A 19,228-nucleotide genomic window follows, 5' to 3' on the forward strand; every position below is an offset into this window, starting at 1 on the left:
GGTGCCGGTCACACCAAGGAAAGAAGCTGGGGAGCAGTGGGCCCTCTGCCTCAGGAAGGTACACGGGCACAGTCCCACTCCTTTCACCTAGCAGAGCGTCAAAATAAATGGGACCTTTAAGTAAAAGACTTAAAACATTTCAAGTTGAAGAGGGATTGAAATTTAAGAGATATTTCATCAGAAAGCACCACCAGTGAGCTGCTCCTCTCTTTCTGCACTTGGCAACAGAAGGGAGCTCACCTTTCCCTCTCCTGAGCTGTCCAAACTCAGCCATCCTCTCAGGTTGCTGTCACTGCAGGGAATGCATCCCTTGGGACAGAGATCAGTTCTGCTGGAGTCCCCTGTACCAGACACCAGTTCTGCACCCTTGTTTGTAACACAGCCCTTGCCACTGTCTCCTGATTTGGAGGGGACACAGGTACAGGACTGCCCACAGGAGGGCTCAGGATGAAAACAGGCACCAAACCAATCAGGCAGCAGTGCCCATCTCCAGCAGCTGTGCTTCTGCACGGCCTCCTGAAACAGAGCCAGGAACCAACTCTGTCTCCTGACTCCACGGTCCCCGTGGTCCTTCAGAGCCTGGCAGCACTGCCTGGGTACCTGCTGCCCCAGAGCTCTGTCAGCAGCTTCAGCACCTTCTTGGAGAGGAAGGAAAAGACAGCCTACCTAACCCACCCCTCCTTGGGAGAGGCTGACAGCCTGGTACCCAGCAGCCAGAGCTGCTCTCTTCCTAACAAAGCATCTTTGGCTTCTCCTATTCAGCTCTCGCCTCTCTTAAAAGAGTCCTTGGCAATTTTAGAGGCACAGCAGCTCCAGGGTAACCTGTGGCTCATGCCTCTGCTCTCCTGCAGAGAAAACAGTGGTTCTAGGATTCACCACATCCTTCTCTTGCTAAAGAAGCCACTGAATTTACACCTGGAAAGAAATCTGATCCCCAGTTCCTTGAAGGGCTCTCCCACACTGCTGCTCACCAGCCTGGCCTTGGTGTTTTCATGGGTATGAAAAGATGGTGCTGGCAAAAGCGATACATTTTCTTAGATACCGTGCAAAAATCCCTGGGTTTGCAGCTGGTTGATGCCTTCCTCCCCAGAGGTGGCCCAATGTCAGAGCTGCTAAATATAAACAGCTATGTAAATATTTAATTTCAATCTTGTCATATGAATATTCTAGCAAAACATTTTGCTCTTGTTTTCTTCTCTCTCCCTCCTCAGGTAAGTGACCAGCTTGAACAGTTTAGTGCCTAAAAATGGATGAAACATTCAAAATACCACACATACCAACACCAGCTTGTTACATGCATAAAGCCAGCTGAAAAGAAATCCATTATTTATTAGCTCTCTGCCTTTATCAAGCTAAGCTCAAAATGCATTTCAAACTGGATTCTTCAGAGGTACTTCTCCTGACTGCCTTGTTCAGTACACTCCAACTTCAGAGGCAGAAAATGAATTATTTTTTTCTGCTGATCATATATTCCCTTTAGCATAGCAGCTTCTAACCCCCAGGCTCTGACCCCACCATGCAGCCTGAGGGCTTTGAACATTTTTTCCACTTTTCACTCCTTGTCTTTCTAGTGAAACAGAACTCTTCTGAGGCACAGTACCATCCAACAGCTCTTACACCTCCTCTCTGGATTCTCAAGGAAAAAGCACCAAAGGAGTGTGGAATACACCTGACCCTGCTGGGCTGGGCACCCAGCCACGTCATGTGGGACACAAGAGCTCCTTGTCTGGCACAGCTGCCGCTCAGACATCAAAGCCTTGCCTTCAAACAGAGCCCACAGCAGCCTCCTGGCCCTTCCCCCCCGCCCAGAGAGCCCTGGCCCTGCCTGCAGACACTCACGGCAGTCCTGCTCATCGGACTTGTCCTTGCAGTCCTCGTCCCCGTCACACTTCCAGTTGAGGTGGATGCACTCTCCGTTCCCGCACTGGAACTCGTGGGCCGCGCACGTGTTCAGGGCCTTGGTGTCGTAGCCGCACCTCTCCATGGACTCGTCGGACTGGTCCTCGCAGTCGGGCTGGTTGTCGCACACCCACAGCTCCGGGATGCACATGCTGTTGTTGCACTGGAACTCGTTGGGGTTGCAGGTCAGAGGGGAGCACTTCCTTTCGTCGCTGCCGTCCCCGCAGTCGTTGTCACCGTCGCACACGAAGATGATGGAGATGCACGACTTGTTACTGCACTGGAACTCGTTGGGAGAACAGGCTTGGGAATAAAAACAAACAGGTGAGCTGGGAGGTCTCCGACCTCGCCCTCACCACTGGCCCAGCTTTAGCACATTCGGGGTGTCTGAGGGCACAGGAGGCACAAAGGCATTACCAGGGCTGTCCTACCCCAAACATTTCTCCAGTGGTTACCACGCGGCAAGGAGCCGGTGAGGCCACAGCGCTGCTCAGCTGCGTCAGGATGCGTCCTCTGGGGAGCACGGCAGCCCTGGAGAAGCAGGGGCAGCAGGGCTGTGGGAACTGCGGGTGGAGAGCCTGGGCAGCGCTGTCCTGGCACTGAGGAGCAGCCAGGGGAGCCCCAGGCAGGAGCAGCAGCACAGAACGGGAATGGGAATGGGCCTGGGAATGGGAAGGTTGCAGGGAGAGGCTGGGGCCGTGCTGGCAGCGCCGGGCTCTGCTTGGCTCCACGCTGACATTACCAGCTTCCTGACTTTCATAAGCACAGAATCAGGTTTCAGGATTTCACAGTATGCCTGGTTTTGGACATATTAAGTGGGATGTGTAGGGTAAATATTTAGTGAGTCGAGCATCAATTTAGCTACAATCTGCCAGTAAGGCCCTTTACAACACGCTGAATGCCTTCCCTGGAAATCACAACTCAACATTAACATACAAATGAGGCGCTTGTCAGATAGAAGCTGAGTGGAGCACTCTCCTCTGCAAGCCTAATGGACAGCTGAACCAGAGATGCCTGCTCAAATTAAACTTTCAGGTACTCCAGCAAAGTGCAGTTCGAAGTCACTTTATGCCATCAAGGCATAGGGGAGTCAAAACCATGGAAGAAATTCTCTGTAAGTACTTTGAGGTAGTTACTTACAAAAGAATTCTTCTGCAGTTTCAGCCCTCTATAGGGAAGTACGGCTTTGATAAATTACAATAAATATAAATGCATATAAATTGCAATAATTTTTTTTAATGTTTTACTTGGGAATTTTTTTTGTCTTCAGAAGCAGAGCGACTTACTGCCATATCTGCAGAGCCCCTACACTACACCACACAGTTTAGATAGTACCAATCTCTGCAATGGCAATTGCACCTGGAAAGCAGCAGAATCCCTCTAAAAGACCTGTCATATCCCAGATTTCAGCCAGTGACAGGAACATAGTGGGATCCTACTGCAATATTATGTCTGATTTATACCTGGGAATAAAGCTGTATTTATTCAGCATTTAAGAACATGTCCACTTGCACAGATGCCTAATTACATTCTGTCTGGCAGACTTGCTGGGCTCTGCCTGATAACCTAAGCAGCCTCTCATTTTACATCAGAATGTGAATACACACACACACACATTTATATATATACACAAACCTCTCCCCTCCTGCCCTGTGCTCTGTCCCATTTAGCCCCAGGTTTTCCAGATGTTAGAGAACAGCAATCCACCTAACTAGAGGAGAAGAGGATTGCCTTCCTTGCTGCAATGCTGCCATGCACTGGCCAGGACCCAGGCTCTCTCCAGAAGGGAGAAGTGTTAGAGAATCTCAGCTGCCCCACTTGGCACCAATCATGGAATGCAACAGAGCAAGGCACCAAAGGAGCTGCTCGGCTCCTTCTGCACTTGGTAGAGGATTTTAGATACTGAGATGCCCTCAACAGGCGCCTGTCCCTTGGAACAGCCACAGCTTCTCCTCTCCAAACAGAAGGAACTAATACTAGGAAGTGAATCCTTCTCATAAGGACCTGAAATACAAGCACAGTCTGGTGGAGAAGCATCTAAAAAGCTTCCTCTTTTTCATGGCAAACTTGAGACCATTAAAATGCTCTAAATATCACCCAAATTCTGCTCTTTATCTCCATCCAGCAGATTTCTCTATCCTTACCCCATGACTAGAAATCATCTATTAGCCCTGCTGATGAGTACACAGCTATATAACTTCACACTGTCTTCAGAGGAGCCATTACACAGAACTGCATATGCAACATTCCTCCATAAAGTGGAAATTCAAGGTAACAGTTAGCATCTTACCATCCATTTTAAAATGGTAGTGGGAAAACAGGAATATTTCTATGGCTATGTACAGCTTCTGTAACAGATAAAGGCTGAGAAGAAGAAATTGCTTTTCTGGCATTATTTTGATGAATCTCAGAAACAGATCAGAGAGCAAAATCTTGCATAGTTCTTTGATCCTTAGTGTTTGGGCAAGATTGTAATGATTTGCACATTCCAAATGTGCATAAATTTCCTTTCCACCGACTGTAATGAGCCCCTCTTTTTCCCCTCGTTGTTTTCCTGGTCCCACCTCCACCCCTCCTCCTGTTTGTACATGTTTCCCTTCAGAAATCTGCTGCATTGGCAAATTAGCGACTGATAAACATAGGAGTGGGATACAAACAATGGAAGTTTGCACAAAAGCTCCTCCTTTGCACCCAGAATTCCCAGTACAGATATAAAATTACTGTTAATCACAGCCAGGAAGCAGAAGCAGTTCAGCTTTTGTAACCTCTCATGAGGACTTCCTCAGTGAAGCCTAAGAATTGCTAGCTAGAAAATTGCACGGTCATGATTATTTTATTTCTTTTTAAAAATTAAGTTCAGTGTGATGCCAGCACCAGAGACTACAAGCTCTCTCCACACGAGCAAGCAGAGCAGGTTGGCTGTTGGTAGCTCCCCTCTCGGGATCGAGCAGTTCCTTGTGGGTCACACCAGTCACACTCATCCACCCCTCCCGTGCCCTGCTGCTGCCACGGCAGGGCAGAGAGTGCCCCAAGACCCCTGCCCTTCCCTCATCCTCCCTGGCTGCCAGCTGAGACCCTCAGGGCAGGGCAGGGTCAGGCTGGGGCTGCAGCTGAGCTGTGCCAGGGCAGAGCCCCATCAAGAACCCCACAGTCACCTCACCCAGCACCTGCAGAGGTGGGCACGGGGCAGCAAAGCCCTAGGGACAGCTTACTTCACACCCCCTTCCATCAATCTGCCAGGGTAGCTCGCAGTCTCATCACTACAGTATTTCCTTGCCTCCAGAGCATTTCAGTAGAAACGTGCCAGCAGTAATTAAATGATCACTGGGGTGTTTTTTGACTTGAGCAATTTGTTTGCATTCTCCAAATTCGCTGCCTATCCTATTGTAGGCTGATTCACTTAAGACCAAGGAATCAAATAATAATTTGCTTTCTTTAGCACAGAAGAAATTAATAAATTTTGTACTCTAAGGTGCAAAACCTACTTCAAACATGAGTGATCCCAGTAGAAATCTTGGAAATGTTTGTAAAGATGTGTTTAACCATCAGTCTTCAAAGCATAACTCTAACAGCAGTTTACTGTAGAGCACTGTAATGTTAAAAGGTTCTTCACAGTTTCAGGAAATAAAATATCACACATAAATGATTATGTAGAGGTGATTTTGCCTATAGACAAAATATACCAGAGGTATTCTGCATTAGTGTTTGCCCTGTGCTGTGTGCCACTCTGTAGAGCACAACTGTCACAGATTTTGCCTCACAGCCTGCAGCTGCACGCTTGTCACTTCTCTTGAGGAGAGCAGAGCAGAAGCAGCCTTGGGATAGAGGAAGTTAAAAATAATAAAATAACAGAAGATCAGAGAGATTGCAGTTGTGGAGTTAGTGTTTCAGTGCTGGCTGGTTCTCTACTGCCCAGAGCCAGGATTTAGCCAGAGGCTGTAGTGAGAGTCTGGTGCAGCAGGGACACTCTTAGCTCAGGCATGGCACCAAAAAATTCAGATAATTCTGCCACATGCTTTTTAAGTGCTTTCAGAAAAAAAGCAGAATACTCTCAAGATGTAGAACTCTCTAAAAACACAGAGTGCTCATAAAAAAATTGTTATTTCAAAGAGATGTATATTTGTACGTAATATTTCTACAATGGACAACTTTACCAAGCATGGATCCTCAAATCTAGATAAAATTGAAAAAATGAAATAAATGGTATGTCCATCATTACCCAGAGCTGAGAATTATGTACAATGGACTATAACTGCTGTCATTGCTAATCTCTTATTAAAGATTTTATAGCTTTTCAGTAAGACTCAGGTATTTAATTCATCTCTCCTCCAAAAGAGCCATTTCCACTTGAAATTACATGAATGGCTTAAATAATGATAATTATTTGGTAAAATCTGTGGTAAAGTGGATAGCAGCAATTATCCACTGATGCTGAAGACAAGATAAGATGAATTATTACACTGTATTTTTCTGTCACTGTCCCCAAAGCAACTTTAAAAATGCGTCTGAAAATTTATGTTTGTTTAAATCTGATAATGGATCTTCTAAAGCAGGCAAAGGATGATTTGTGCATACCAACATTTGCATCAGGGAGGGAGAGATCTGCTGCTGATCCATGGCTGCTTCTACACTGGCAGGGGAGGCTGCTGGACTTGAGAAACTCTCCCAGGCTCTGAGATTTAGGACTTGAGTTCTGCAGGGCTGAGGGGTGGAATTCCTGAGCTCCATCTGCCCATGCTTTGTGTCCCAAATGCAAGCCCAGCTCCCCCAGCCCACAGGAGCCAATCTCTGAGCTGGGCCATGGATGAGGAGGTCACAGAGGGCAGACAAGGTAGATTATGTTGGAAGTCCCAGTTACCAGCACTGTCAGCATGTTGGTTTTGCTTAACTAGTATTTATTTTCAGGTTTAATTCTGTCTAAATTATTTATTTTGCCTGCAGTCAATTGCTTACCAGATACCTGAATATTTCATACAGATCTTCTGTCAAATGCCAGTCTTTAAAGCACGGATTCGTGCCTGGAAGGACAAGTTTCCCATGGAAAGCTGCCCTCCAGGAAGGACAGCAAAAGAGATGGAGGTAAATGAAGATGACCTTGAAGCTCATTGCTCTGAAAAAATGACAGGCCTCCCATGGAGGGAATAATGCAGCGGAATTGCAGCCTCACTCCCACCAGTGGTTGTTGCCATGGTGATTGATACCGAAAAGCCCATCTAGATGGAGGCTGCAGCAGGAATAGTAATTCCTGATATTGTTCCAGGCACTAATGGAGCTGAGGAGCCATCTCACGCACTCCTGCAAATGAATATTTGCATGTGCTGCCTGCCTTTGTCACACGCTGCCCTCAAACACAAATCAGTCATTTTCCCATTCTCTGCAGCACTATTTGCATAGTATTAGTTAATTATAACCCAGCAACCAGATGCCAAAGCCCCTGCTGACAAATAATAGTTGGTTCAAAAATGTATTTGGTGATTTAGAATGTATTTCCTGAGATACATATATTCATTCCAAGTGGTTTAATTATCTGGAAATAGAATTAATTATGACCCCCAATTTACAGAGAGAAGCAGTTTATATACAAAGTTATGCACACTCTGCACTCTGTCATTAATTTTATGTATGTCCAATAAGATTACAACTCCTACCTGCGGTCTCCTCAATTTTCCCTCAAACCAGGAAAGGGTTAGGAAGTTTATCAGATGTTCTTCTGGCTAAATGACTGAAAATTACCTCAAAATAAGAACAAGTGAATCCAGTGTAGAGGGTTTAAGGGTAAAATAAAGCAGCTTGAAAGACAAAAATGGATGATCAGAATACCAAAGATTAATACTGTCCTGCTTTTGTGACCATCCAAGACACCCCACAGGGATTCATGAGGATAAAGACATTATTATTACTCTTTTATATTCTGACTGGAATATAATCAGCTGAATCAGACTGGAGATGTTCAGTACCAGACAAAATTTAACTGGAAAACAAATGTGCTGTGAAGTGTCTGGTGAATTTCTTTCCTGACTTTGAAAATTGGAGCCTGTACAGGACAAGCTCACGCCTATTGCCTTAGACATGACTTGCTTATTAAAATGGCAATTTTACAAATTATACCAATTTGGCAAATCCCTTAGAAACATCAGATAACAGCCATTAAACTAACATCTGCTCTAATGTTATCACATAAAATTCTGTATTTCTGAGGACTATATGAAGGTTCAGCAAGCAGAACAGGGCATTCCTGAGCAGGACTTAATCCCGGGACAGTGCACACAAATCCCACATTACTGCACACACAGACCTCTTGGATTCAGCAGGACTCCCTGTGGTTGTGAATTTTCTGCACAGAATTTCTGTGCACGGCCTTTTCTGCACAGCCACGATTTAATTTTGGTATTGTGCAGTTTAAATCAGACACTTTGCCAGGAAAAGCCAATCCATGGATGTCACCTTCCACCCACTGGGCAGATTCCCACTCCCTGCTCATCTGCTGACAGAGACACGACCTGCCTGTTTTCCCCACTGTTTTCTTTGTGTCCAGCTCAGGAGAGACTTCATCAGAATCCTAAAGGCTACACTCCAATCACATTGGCAAATGACAGCACAATTGGGTTTATTCGTGGGAAATGAGGGAAAGGAAGGAACTCCAGCCCATGGCTCCACAGCAATGTCACTGGCCTGCCACTTTCTCTTTACCCTTACCCATTCCAAGCACAGGGATAGTTCCAGTTTAACCAGTGGGAAAGCTGAGCCATTTCCCCAGAATCAGTCAAGTAATTTATAAGTTGCTGCCAGAACTAAGCAGGGAGTCCTGGAGGTTGCTGACTCACAGGTTTGAACTCACCTGAGCAGTGAGGGACAAAGCAGAGCTCACATTGCAAGCAGTGGGGTCAGTGCCCCATAGAATTTCCATTTCCACTAATTTATTTTGCTTGATGGGAACTGTCTGTAAGAGCAGATATTGCTTATTGCAGTTTGCTTCACTGTTAAACATCCACTGCATTTGGAACATGCACTATTAACTCTTCTGGAGCACAGACAAAGCAGGCAAGGCTGAGAGCTTTGCTTCTCAACTCCCCAGTTTACCCAGCCATGCCTCACAGTGATCCAAAGTCAGCTTGAATGTAGGTTCAATAACAATTAAAAGATGCTTTTGAAATAAAATGGTTTGCAAGACATAAACTGATCTGAAGGGAGAAGTACCTGAAAACAGAAGCACTGAGGATGCAACAAGGGAATTGGCAGAATTTGGTGTAGCCCCATCTAAGGTTATGAATATAAGCACATCCTATAATGACCAAGTCCATAAACACAAGACCCCTGTGGTGATTTTGGGAGGGGGAGAGACTGACAGACTGCTCAGGAAACAACCAGCCCCTGACTGTTTGCAGTAATGTGATAATTAGGGGGCACAGCTATTATGTGATGTAGGCAATGTACCTATGTACCCACAATTCCAGCAAAGAATGGCAATCATTTCTCAAAAAACAGGATTAGATTTTCTACTCAAATGAAAATTTAATCACTGAGTGACACTCACTGCAATTAAACCTGTAAGGGTCGTGTGCTGACTGTGCTCACATTAACAGCAATGAGATTTCCATGGCAGTAGGATTTGCCTTGCAGTTTCTATGATTTGGGAATAGAAATCAGCATTTTCCTGGATTTGGGCTGAGATGAGGACTCACATGCTCAACACGAGCAATTATTTTAAAGTTATTGGAACAAAGAAGGGTAATGAACTGGTGTTCATTGTGAACTAAACCTTTCTCATTACATTTTATCTAATGAACAAATTTCTTTGCAATGTAAAAGCAAAGTTAATCCAACCTTTATATCATCCTTTATGAAAAGAATATTCCAGCCACTAGGATTAGACTTCCAGATTAGTTTTATCTGTTAATATGACTCATAAACCAACTTTTTTTTTTCCCTCTTGCATCAAACATGACATGGTCCTCTCCTGCGTAGGACTGTGCTGAGTTCAGGCTACTGATTTTGATTTAGCCTTCAGATCATATGCTCAGGAAGCAGAACTGTTAATTAGTGTAACACATATGTACTGGTGGCCACTGCAGGATGCAACTCCTACCCACATATCTGCCATCATAGCATCATCATTGCCAAGATTTCCCTGAATAAAACTAAACAGATTCTTGCTTTTTGGATGAATAGGCTCAAAATTAGAGCTGCACTCTTATGAAGAAAGCACTTCAGGGACATGAAATACAAATGTATTTGGCAATAAGAGATGTAATTCCTTGATTGTTTCAACTCTAGGAGCTCTAACTGTTGAAAGACAGACTACCCAAAAGAGAAACATAATTACAGGCCAATTCTTGCTCCTCTGCCAGTATGATGTGAGATTGGAAAGAAGAATCAGAGCCAATGTCTCCAGCTGAAGTGCAGAAAGAGCACCAGGACAAAGCTTGTGTGGGTGTGCACAGGTATCCTGCAGTCCAGCACTATTATTAAGCTTTAGTTTTAATTACCCACAAATCTTTGTATAAAAGCAGCTGTTTCAGAGCCCTCTCCCAGCCCCTGTGAACAATGATCCCTTGGGGAGTGAAGGATGTGTCTGTGTGGGGGTGGGAATGTGCTCATCCCTCTCGCTCCGCCACAGCAACACTGCAGGAGTACCACTGTTGCATTGTCTTGTTTTCAGCTTGTGCTTTCATTGTGTTTTCCACTCTGCTTTAGAGAATAAATTATTCATGGAACACTGATAGGGACAATTTCTCTGTGAGGAGGATCAGCACAGGGCCACCCCCAAAGCCCCACTCGGTGCTGGAAGCTCCATTTGCAGATGTGCCACCCATCCTCCTTTGTAACCTCAGCTCAAGAGCCAGCAGCAGGGAAGGTAAAGCCATTGAGCCCCCATCCTCTGCAGGTAGAGCCCTGGCACAGCTTGGGGCAAGGCTTTGGGGCTTAATGCTGGATTTACACCACGACTGTCTTACCTTAACCTAAGTTCACACACTGTTTAATTATGTTCAATTACAACAAGCATCCAATGTATTACAAATGCAGCTACCTTCACTTTTCCTGTCAGCATGCAATTAAAAGTAACTCCCAATCTCTTTTCCTTCTTGCCATTTTGTTCTGAAGGAACTCAGGACAAATATGATTATGGGCTGAGATTTTTCCTAAATAACAATGGGGATTTTTCTGCAAATTACTACTGCTTTTGAAGGAGCTCTAATACTTTAAGCAGTGATAAAGTGGCAGCTGTACATGTTTAATTTCTGAGAGGCACAGCATAATGCACAAGCATTAATCCCTCCAGCTGTCCAGTAATTAAACATCATGTAAAGCCCAGAGGATATCATTGCTGTGCTACCTTATCTTATTTATGAAGGACTTGCATTTGTTAAATTTAGCAATTCTTTTTTTCCTTCTTGGAAATAATTGCAAATTCTTCCACCATGGCAAGTACACTGAAGCTACAGCTACCCTTCATAAAATGCCAGGAATTTCAGACCAGTCATGTTTCTTTTCATCACATACTAAAATAATGAATAATGGTAGTGGATAAATATTTCTTTTACGGGCATGACTGTGATGCTATGGGTTTTAAAACTGGTGGGTTTCTCAGGGAGAATGCATGGCAAAATCTGATCCTTTGGGTTTGATGTCCCTCTGAGCTGACTGAGGGACAGCACATAATGAATGTTAATTCATTAACAGGCAGTGAACAGAACTAACTTTGACAAAAGCACACATTAATCAAACTGCAATGAAAGATAAAATCAGTGCTACATTATCACCAAGTTAGAAGGTCTCAGTAGGATCAGTGGAGATCTGGAATGGACTGGATCAGTGTGGTCAAATCCCAGCAGGGATCACTGGAAGTGTGGCTCATGCAAAATGCAGGTACCTTCTACTGCACAAAAGAGTGCTGGCACAACATGGTGCTCTTTATAGTTACAGGACAATGATAAAACAATTGAACTGTCAATAGAAACGTCACTTCATGTGAGCACAGGTGCAGGAGCAGAGTGGGGAAGGTGACTTTAAATCAGCTTTGCAGTTTCCCTCCTTCAGCTGGTTCATCAGCAGGTGGATCTGCTGGAGGGATGAAGAGCTTTAGCCTGCTTTAAATTCTGCCTTCAGCCAGTGGTTCTCAGCTGACCTGAGGGCTGTTAACCAGGGCACTGGCAAGAGCTGACTCTTAAGTTTTCTGCACTTGGACCTTCCAAGAAAAGGACCCCTCACTTGGAGGGCTGCTGCTTTTTTGGAGAGTAACACATGAGCCTGGAGCTGTGCCAGGAGGAGTGGGAAGTTCACCACCTGAGATCCTGTAAATGATCTATTTACATGGGAAAGCCTGTGAGCTGCCATGGCAAGGACACAGGGTTCCAGCTGAGCACACCTATGCTTACTGTGGCTTCCCTTAGGAATTTAAAAAACCTTTATCCAGTCTGTTCACTTTTAATCTGGCTTATCATCACATCATAAGGCTGAAAATCTAGAACTAATTCTGAGATACATGGTCAGCAATGAAAAGCCTGAAGACCAGGGTCCAAAAGAAGATGCTCTGGGTGACAAGGTTGTCACTGGCATGAGGCTCCTGCAGCAATTCCTGGCTCTCACCTCAGCCAACTGCACAAGGTTAGTGTGAGTATGTCCACTGCCTGCAAAAGTTCCCCATGATCACTGTGTCTGTGCTGTAGTTTAGGAGGATAACCATGGATAAATAGCTAATTCTGCTACCAATATATCAATGAATCTAATTTCACTGCATCTGACTGTGGGGAAAGGGGAAACTGGTGCACTTCCAGCTCTTCATTTGCAAGACACAATTTCCATATTGAGTGCAAGCAGTGGTTCAGGTGAGAACCAGTGACACAGCCAGAAGAGATGGGGCCAGAGCCTTGTGAGCATCCCAGAGTCCTGTCAGGAGAGACCTGTGTGCACTAAAGGGGCTCAGTGCTGTTTCAGCTGGTACAGGATGGCAGCTCCTCTCTTCCAAAGCCTCTCTCGAGTGCTCTCTGCATTCCTGAGCAGCTGACAAAACACTGCTTACTGTCTCCCTCAGCAGAGATTTAACAAGTTCTGCAGTAGTTAGCCAAGCCCAGATGGACCCTGAGTTGTGTTGCTTTAATTACAGCCTCTCCTATTTAACTTCTCTTTTAGTCTCCCTAAACTCAGTCCTAAGCTTCTCCAATCCATTGTGACAAAGGTTGGGTGCACTGGGAGCAGAAAACCTTCATCAGGGAAATAAGGAGGCTGCCAGCACCTCCAAGCCAGCAAATTCAAGGCTACTAACCCTGACCTATGACTACAACACACCTGACATTGTGAAAACTCAAATTACTTGTGCTCCAAAAACTGAAAAAATAATATTTTTCTTTTTATATGGTCTTATTTTAAAAAGGAAGATATCTGCATTTTCAACAATTGTTTGTGCACTGGAAGTCAGTAGTGTTCTTAAAGCCCGTCTGTTGGAAGTCAATTATTTAGGCAGACAGGCACTTAACTACCTATGTGCAAGGATGAATATCTGCAGCTAACCCCTGGTGCAACTACAGCCTGTGCAGACACAAATCTGGATCCCTGACCACTGGTGCTTTATCCATTGCAGGTGAAAGAATTTCAGTTTCCATTGCTTCCTTGACAAGTTCTTCCACAGGCTGAACATCACACCTTTGTCTCCTTGTTCAGCTTCTCTACTTTTGTCCCCAAGTCTCTGAAGAGCTGCTTTGTGCCCCCAGTGTCTGCACTGGAGAGATTTCACATGGATTCAAAAAGCAATGATACCATTCTGAGAGGAAAAATCCTGCAAGAATTGCAAGGTTCAGAGCAGTAGCTGGGAAGGAAACTGCTGGAGGAGGAAGAACCATAAGCCACCTACACTGTTCCTACAGTTTTGGATGATTGTACACCATGATCTTTACTGTCCTCTCCTGCAGGAGATCCTCCCCTAACTTGGGCTGTGAACATTCTGACACAGGGACAGGTTCCTGCACAGCCTCAGCACAACCAAACTTTGCTCCTGGATACCAGCACAATCTTCTAACTGGTACAAACTACCAATGCAGAAATGCAGGCATAAATAAGGTTCATAAAGTCCATATTAAATCCTCTTGAAGAATTATAAATCCAAGAGCCAGTTATTCCTATCAAACAGCAAGGGTATACACAGTTAAAGCATTTTTGAAGTGTCACATGAGGTTGCAGCAGTAGGTTTATTAACATGGATTTAGAAAGAGCTTAGGGGTTTTTCTTCTGGATGCCCTCACTCACACCATCTTCAAGTCATCATCCACTTGTTTATTGCACATGCAGTCTCTCACCACAGAAATTATTCTGAGCACAAATAAATCCCCTTCCAAACATTTACCCAGCAAGATGTGTTATTTATAGACAGGCTGGTCAGCTCTGTGAGGAGTGCAGCCTCTGTGACAGGGTGCTGTGCTCCAAGGGGCTGCTGGTGACAGGCAGTGCTGAAGCTTCTTATAAAATGAGAATAAAAACTGAGTGCAGAGATTAAATTAACAAAACAAAGAGAAGAAGGGGTCTGAAGTGGTCAGGATACTGTGTGCTGCGAGATAAGAGGAAACAGAGAAAGGAGGATTCTAACCAGAGAAGAAATGGGAATGTTAACAGAGTATCAGTGGATAGGCTTAGTGAGGTTTATCAGATTTGGATAAGGAGAGGATAGCTATCAATCCTCCACAGCTCCCTGTTGAAACAGCTCACACAATTGTTCTCATCCATGAGGAAAAGACCTTCATTTGACAGGGAACCTCCCTGAAAGTGCTCCCACCACAGCCATTCAGCAGTGCCTCCTGTTTCCCTCTCCAAGTGAGTCTTGACCTCTGAAAGATGCTGGGTTGGGATCTTAGGACTGAAAGCTTTTGATGTTTGCACCCACGCAGGGTGCTCCAGGTTTACCTGTTCCCTATCCTCATGCCCATCCTACAGCCAGACTCAGCAGAGATTTCCAGTGTGTGGGGACAATGCTCAGTCATTAAAAATTGGTTGAAAGCCACTAATTCATTTCTCACAAGTTACCCAGCAAGCATCAAAATGCGGTGATTTGTCCTTGGATTAAATTTTTTTAAGGTTTTTAAGAACCTGCACATGCACTAAAACTGGAAGCTAACTATGAGTAAGGGTGCTGAAACATCCAGAGCAGAAACACTCAGCTATTTCCAAATCCATTAATAGCATCGTTATGCTGAAATTATGTGGCATTCAGAACATATTTACATGCATTTTGGGGGTTACCTAAGGCTTTGAAAAAAAAAACGTTCAAAGCAACTTCAAGTAGATTTTTATTATAACTAAAAGACTCTGTGAGACCATTCCCACTGGTGTGAGCAGCAGCATTAAATCAGGGGAGGCAGCCATCAGTGAAAAATTGTTCTAATTTCACAAAAAAAACCAGGAAAATAGCAGTTACAATTATCTTCTGAATTTGTCTCTAATTCAAGCCTCCCATTCAAAGAAAAAAAAATGTACATGCTAAAGAGAAAAACTTAAAAGTTTCACATGGAAAACCAATAAAAGGAAAAAGAAAAAAAGAATACACAGAACTTAGAAAGCTTCTTAAAAGCCTGGGATCATTTGCACACAACAAACTTAATAAGATCAGTATTAGAAATCAGAAAGGTGATTTTACTTCTGCAGAGACTGGCAAGACTGATACTCCCTAAATTCTGGTGGTCTGTGTAAAAAGAAAGTTAGAAAACCAACTGGAATACCAAAGGGAGCCACAAGAATGAGTCAAGCATTCATTCAAAAGAGAATATTTGACATCAAGAAGCATAAAGAGCCAATATATTTGGTCTACCAAAAAGGCAGCCTGAGAAACAGTTTGACCACACAGTGCAGGAGTTTTCAGAGACTGAAAACACTGTTAAAGGGCTCTTTCATTCAGCACAGAAAGGCCTAATAAAAGGCAATGGCCATTTAGGGACTGAATTTATAACAGTTATGGGTACAGAGTACATCATTCTCTCTCTGTCCCGTGAAACCAACAAGCCATCAATGTCCAGGCCCATCTATTCTAGCCCAGCAGAAGCCAGCCTGAGTCTGTCCCCAGTCTGCACAGGACACAGCAGGAACCTGCTGAGCTACCACACAGGAAGGTTTGAGCCTTATTTAACTCCTTTCCATATCACCTGGGTGTTAACCCTAATAATAATACCTAATTAATTCTTCACAGAGTTCATGCAATCTGCAGCCAGCCCCAACTGGAGAATCCTTCTTTCCTCCCTGGTTCTAGAAGTCACCACTTAGCACTGCAAAGCAGAGTGAGTTTGTTGGCAGGAAAAGCCATCCCTTTCCATGCCATTTGTAACAGTCCCTCCAGGACTTTTATAGTCCTAGATGGAGATGCTGCATCTGTATTAACTCACCAGGAGTGCAACCAGCCTCATCAATTCCACTTTCACAGTCCTTCTGCCCATCACACCTCCAGGACAATGGGATGCACTTGTTGCTTAAGTCTCCACAGCTAATTTTTTCAGATGGACACACTTGTTTGGCTGGAAGAAAAAAAACCAAAGAAATAAACAAAAGTTAAACATATTTCTAAACATTTCTAACATTATTTATGCTGGTAAAGTTACTTTGACATACTAGAATGAAATCCCAAGTGAACCTGCTGCCTCCTCAACCAGGCTGCCCTGGGAACGAGGCCCCTCCTGTCCCTCTCAGCCAAAACAAACTGAGAAAGTTGTCCCCACAGACAAACAGGGATTCCAGCTGGGAACTCGGGGCTGGTTGTTGCAGGGAGGGATGCTCAGTGCAGCACCAGGCTCTGCCTCCCTGCCCAAGACACTGAGCTGGAGCTGCTCAGTCACTGCCCTGCACACAGCACGGCAGCTCTGCACAAACCCACCCAGCCAAGCCAGGAAAAAGCAATTCCCTCATTTTAGTACAAGGGTGTATGTCTAGCTTTGGCAAGGCAATTTCTAAACATAACGATCTGGGCAGATTGTGGTCAGCAAAGCTGAGGAAAAAGCAGCAAGGACAAGCAGGAACTTGCAGGTATTTAACAAATGGAGCTGTAACTGCGTAAATTGAGGCAACTGTGATGTCAGACATGGAGACATAGGAGCACCTGCAGAAGCAAAACCCCAGTACAGGCAAGAAGACAACTATGAAAAAGAATCTGCCAGATTTATCTGGAACCAAGTAAGCTGTGAAGCTCATTCTCTCATAACTAGTTTGCATTGCTAAAATTCCTATTTTTTTTCCTTCATACTAGTGTAAAGAGCAACAGATCTACATTTATTGTGACAAGGCTGCTGAAATGCAAAATGTTCCACGATTTAAACAATTGTTTAGCATTCTGGAATCATCATCCAGTTTGGCAGGATTTGCTTATTAAACAGATTGATTTCTCTCTTCAAAAAATGACGTGTATTCAAATATTTCTTCCATTGCTATTAATGATAATAATGCTGTGTATGGCTGCAGGTCTACTGAGCAGGTGGGAACCTAGATTCTAAATTAAAACCTTCACATTACCCTGGCCTGGTAAAGGTATTTACACAAAGTCAACCAGCTTCCCAAGTGCTGAGAGGATGAAAATGATACCTCCCCTTCCACCTCCACGAGGAGGCTGTGAAAGGGCATCTCCAGCCCCAAAGCATCAATCAGCCACTTGGAGAGCAGTGCCATTTAATCCCTGCATTTCTGCCTTAGCGCCTTCAAGTGTTAGTAGAAGCAGTTTTGAGAAGCTGTGGGCAACCAATACATCAAGAAAAATTAGGTCCTGCCACATACAGACAGTTAATAACAGATGTAATGGAGTTTTATAACCCTGAGGCATGACAGCATTTCTGTTGAAATTTGCTTGCTGAATACCTAAATAACATTTATCAATGTTGCATGGTTACAGGGGGGAGGAAAAAAGGATCCTTACTTAGGCTTTGGGATTATTTTTCCAGCAAATTAGCAATAAAAAACATTGGAAAGGCTTCCCCACAAGACCTCACCATGGTCAGTGTATTTACCAACTCAGGCCACATCCTGTGTCCCCTCTAAGCTGCAGGTTTTGTACTGCCCAGCTACACTGAGGTTTGGATTGCATTGGCATACTGGGAAAACTGGGATACCAAAATGTCACGGAGACATTTGTTAACCAGGTTATTGGTGCACATCCCCCAAAAATTGTTCTAGTTCTTCTTGCTCTGGCAATGATAATGGAAAGGAGAATTTGTTTTGATGCCAAGTAGGACCAGGTCTTCCATCCTCACTGTAAATCTCCACTGAGAACCAAGTGGGTCAAGACAAGACAGGTAAGAACATGTTCCACACACCTGATTTTGAAGAAGGTAGGATATAATCATAAAATGGTATCATCACACAGTGGGATCATTAACCAGCAAAAAGGTTATTTACTGGTCACAGTTTAAATTATGGGAATTACTTTTGCTTGGCTGCTGTGGGCAGATGCTTAATAGTTTTGGGAAGCTGAAAGGTTTGGAAAGGTATGAACAGAAGGCTCCTATTTATGGAAAGTAACCTCTGTGTTAGTCATCTCCCTGACAGAATAATTACAGACATTTAAAATATGCAAATCAAAGCTTGAACTTTCAGGGATGCAGCAATAGAAGCTGCTGTTGGTCACAGTTCATCAAATCTCTGTGTTCCAGTGGTTTCTGCACCCAAGCAATCGTTTCATGGAAGCCAATGACTTGTAAGCACTGGCAGCTAACAGAGAGGGGATCTTGCACAAAACTCAAAGCAAACCTTTGGTGAAAACACACCTGCATTTCCAGCAAGTTGGGTGTTTTCCTCCCCCTCCCCCAGGAGACTGCAGATGCAAGTGGAGTCCACGTTGTTGTCCACACTATTAAAGGGGCTTTCAGCAACTGCAGTCCAGACTCAACATTTCTGTTTCTGTGCACGGCTTACACAAACCCAGGCCCCTTGGGCTGACGTGACCAAAATGTTTTACTCCCTCCTTCCCTCTTTGTGCAGGCAGAAAGGAAAGGGTTAGTGCTGCGTGTGATGGTGAGTGCTCTTACCCTGGATGCATTCTGGACCAATACAACTTATAGCAAGATCTGCCTTTTCAGAAAAGCACCATTAAACAACTTGGTTGAAATGTCAGACACATCAAGACCAATTTATCACAATGAACTGCAAATGCCAAGGATGGACAACAATGCTTTATTTATAAGGAGACAAGAGCAAAGAAGACAAGAAGGTTCCATTTACTCAGTACCGCCAATGGCACATTCTTCTTTCTCTTTACAGGAGGCTACAAAGTCTTTCAGAGCACCACAGAGCCTAACTGGCGCCCCACTGTTTGCTTCCTCTTGTGCCACTGCTGTGCTTTTCAGGCTCCGGACATCATGTATATTCAAGAAAG

At 44.3% G+C, this 19,228-nt stretch overlaps 1 protein-coding gene across 2 annotated transcripts in view; it reads right to left on the minus strand.

Annotated features, from left to right (window-relative positions):
• The window catches only part of LRP8 (LDL receptor related protein 8), a 170,601-nt gene that overhangs the window by 21,728 nt on the left and 129,645 nt on the right, over nucleotides 1-19,228 (minus strand). For both annotated transcript variants that reach the window (XM_036387586.2, XM_036387584.2), the window contains exons 4-5: nucleotides 16,260-16,388; nucleotides 1,840-2,202 (exon numbers count right to left, since the gene is read on the minus strand). In XM_036387586.2, coding sequence (XP_036243479.1) covers nucleotides 1,840-2,202; nucleotides 16,260-16,388 — 492 coding nt within the window. The remainder of the gene's footprint in view (nucleotides 1-1,839; nucleotides 2,203-16,259; nucleotides 16,389-19,228) is intronic.

This window comes from Molothrus ater, chromosome 9 (genome assembly GCF_012460135.2).
Source record: "Molothrus ater isolate BHLD 08-10-18 breed brown headed cowbird chromosome 9, BPBGC_Mater_1.1, whole genome shotgun sequence".
Taxonomy (NCBI): domain Eukaryota; kingdom Metazoa; phylum Chordata; class Aves; order Passeriformes; family Icteridae; genus Molothrus; species Molothrus ater.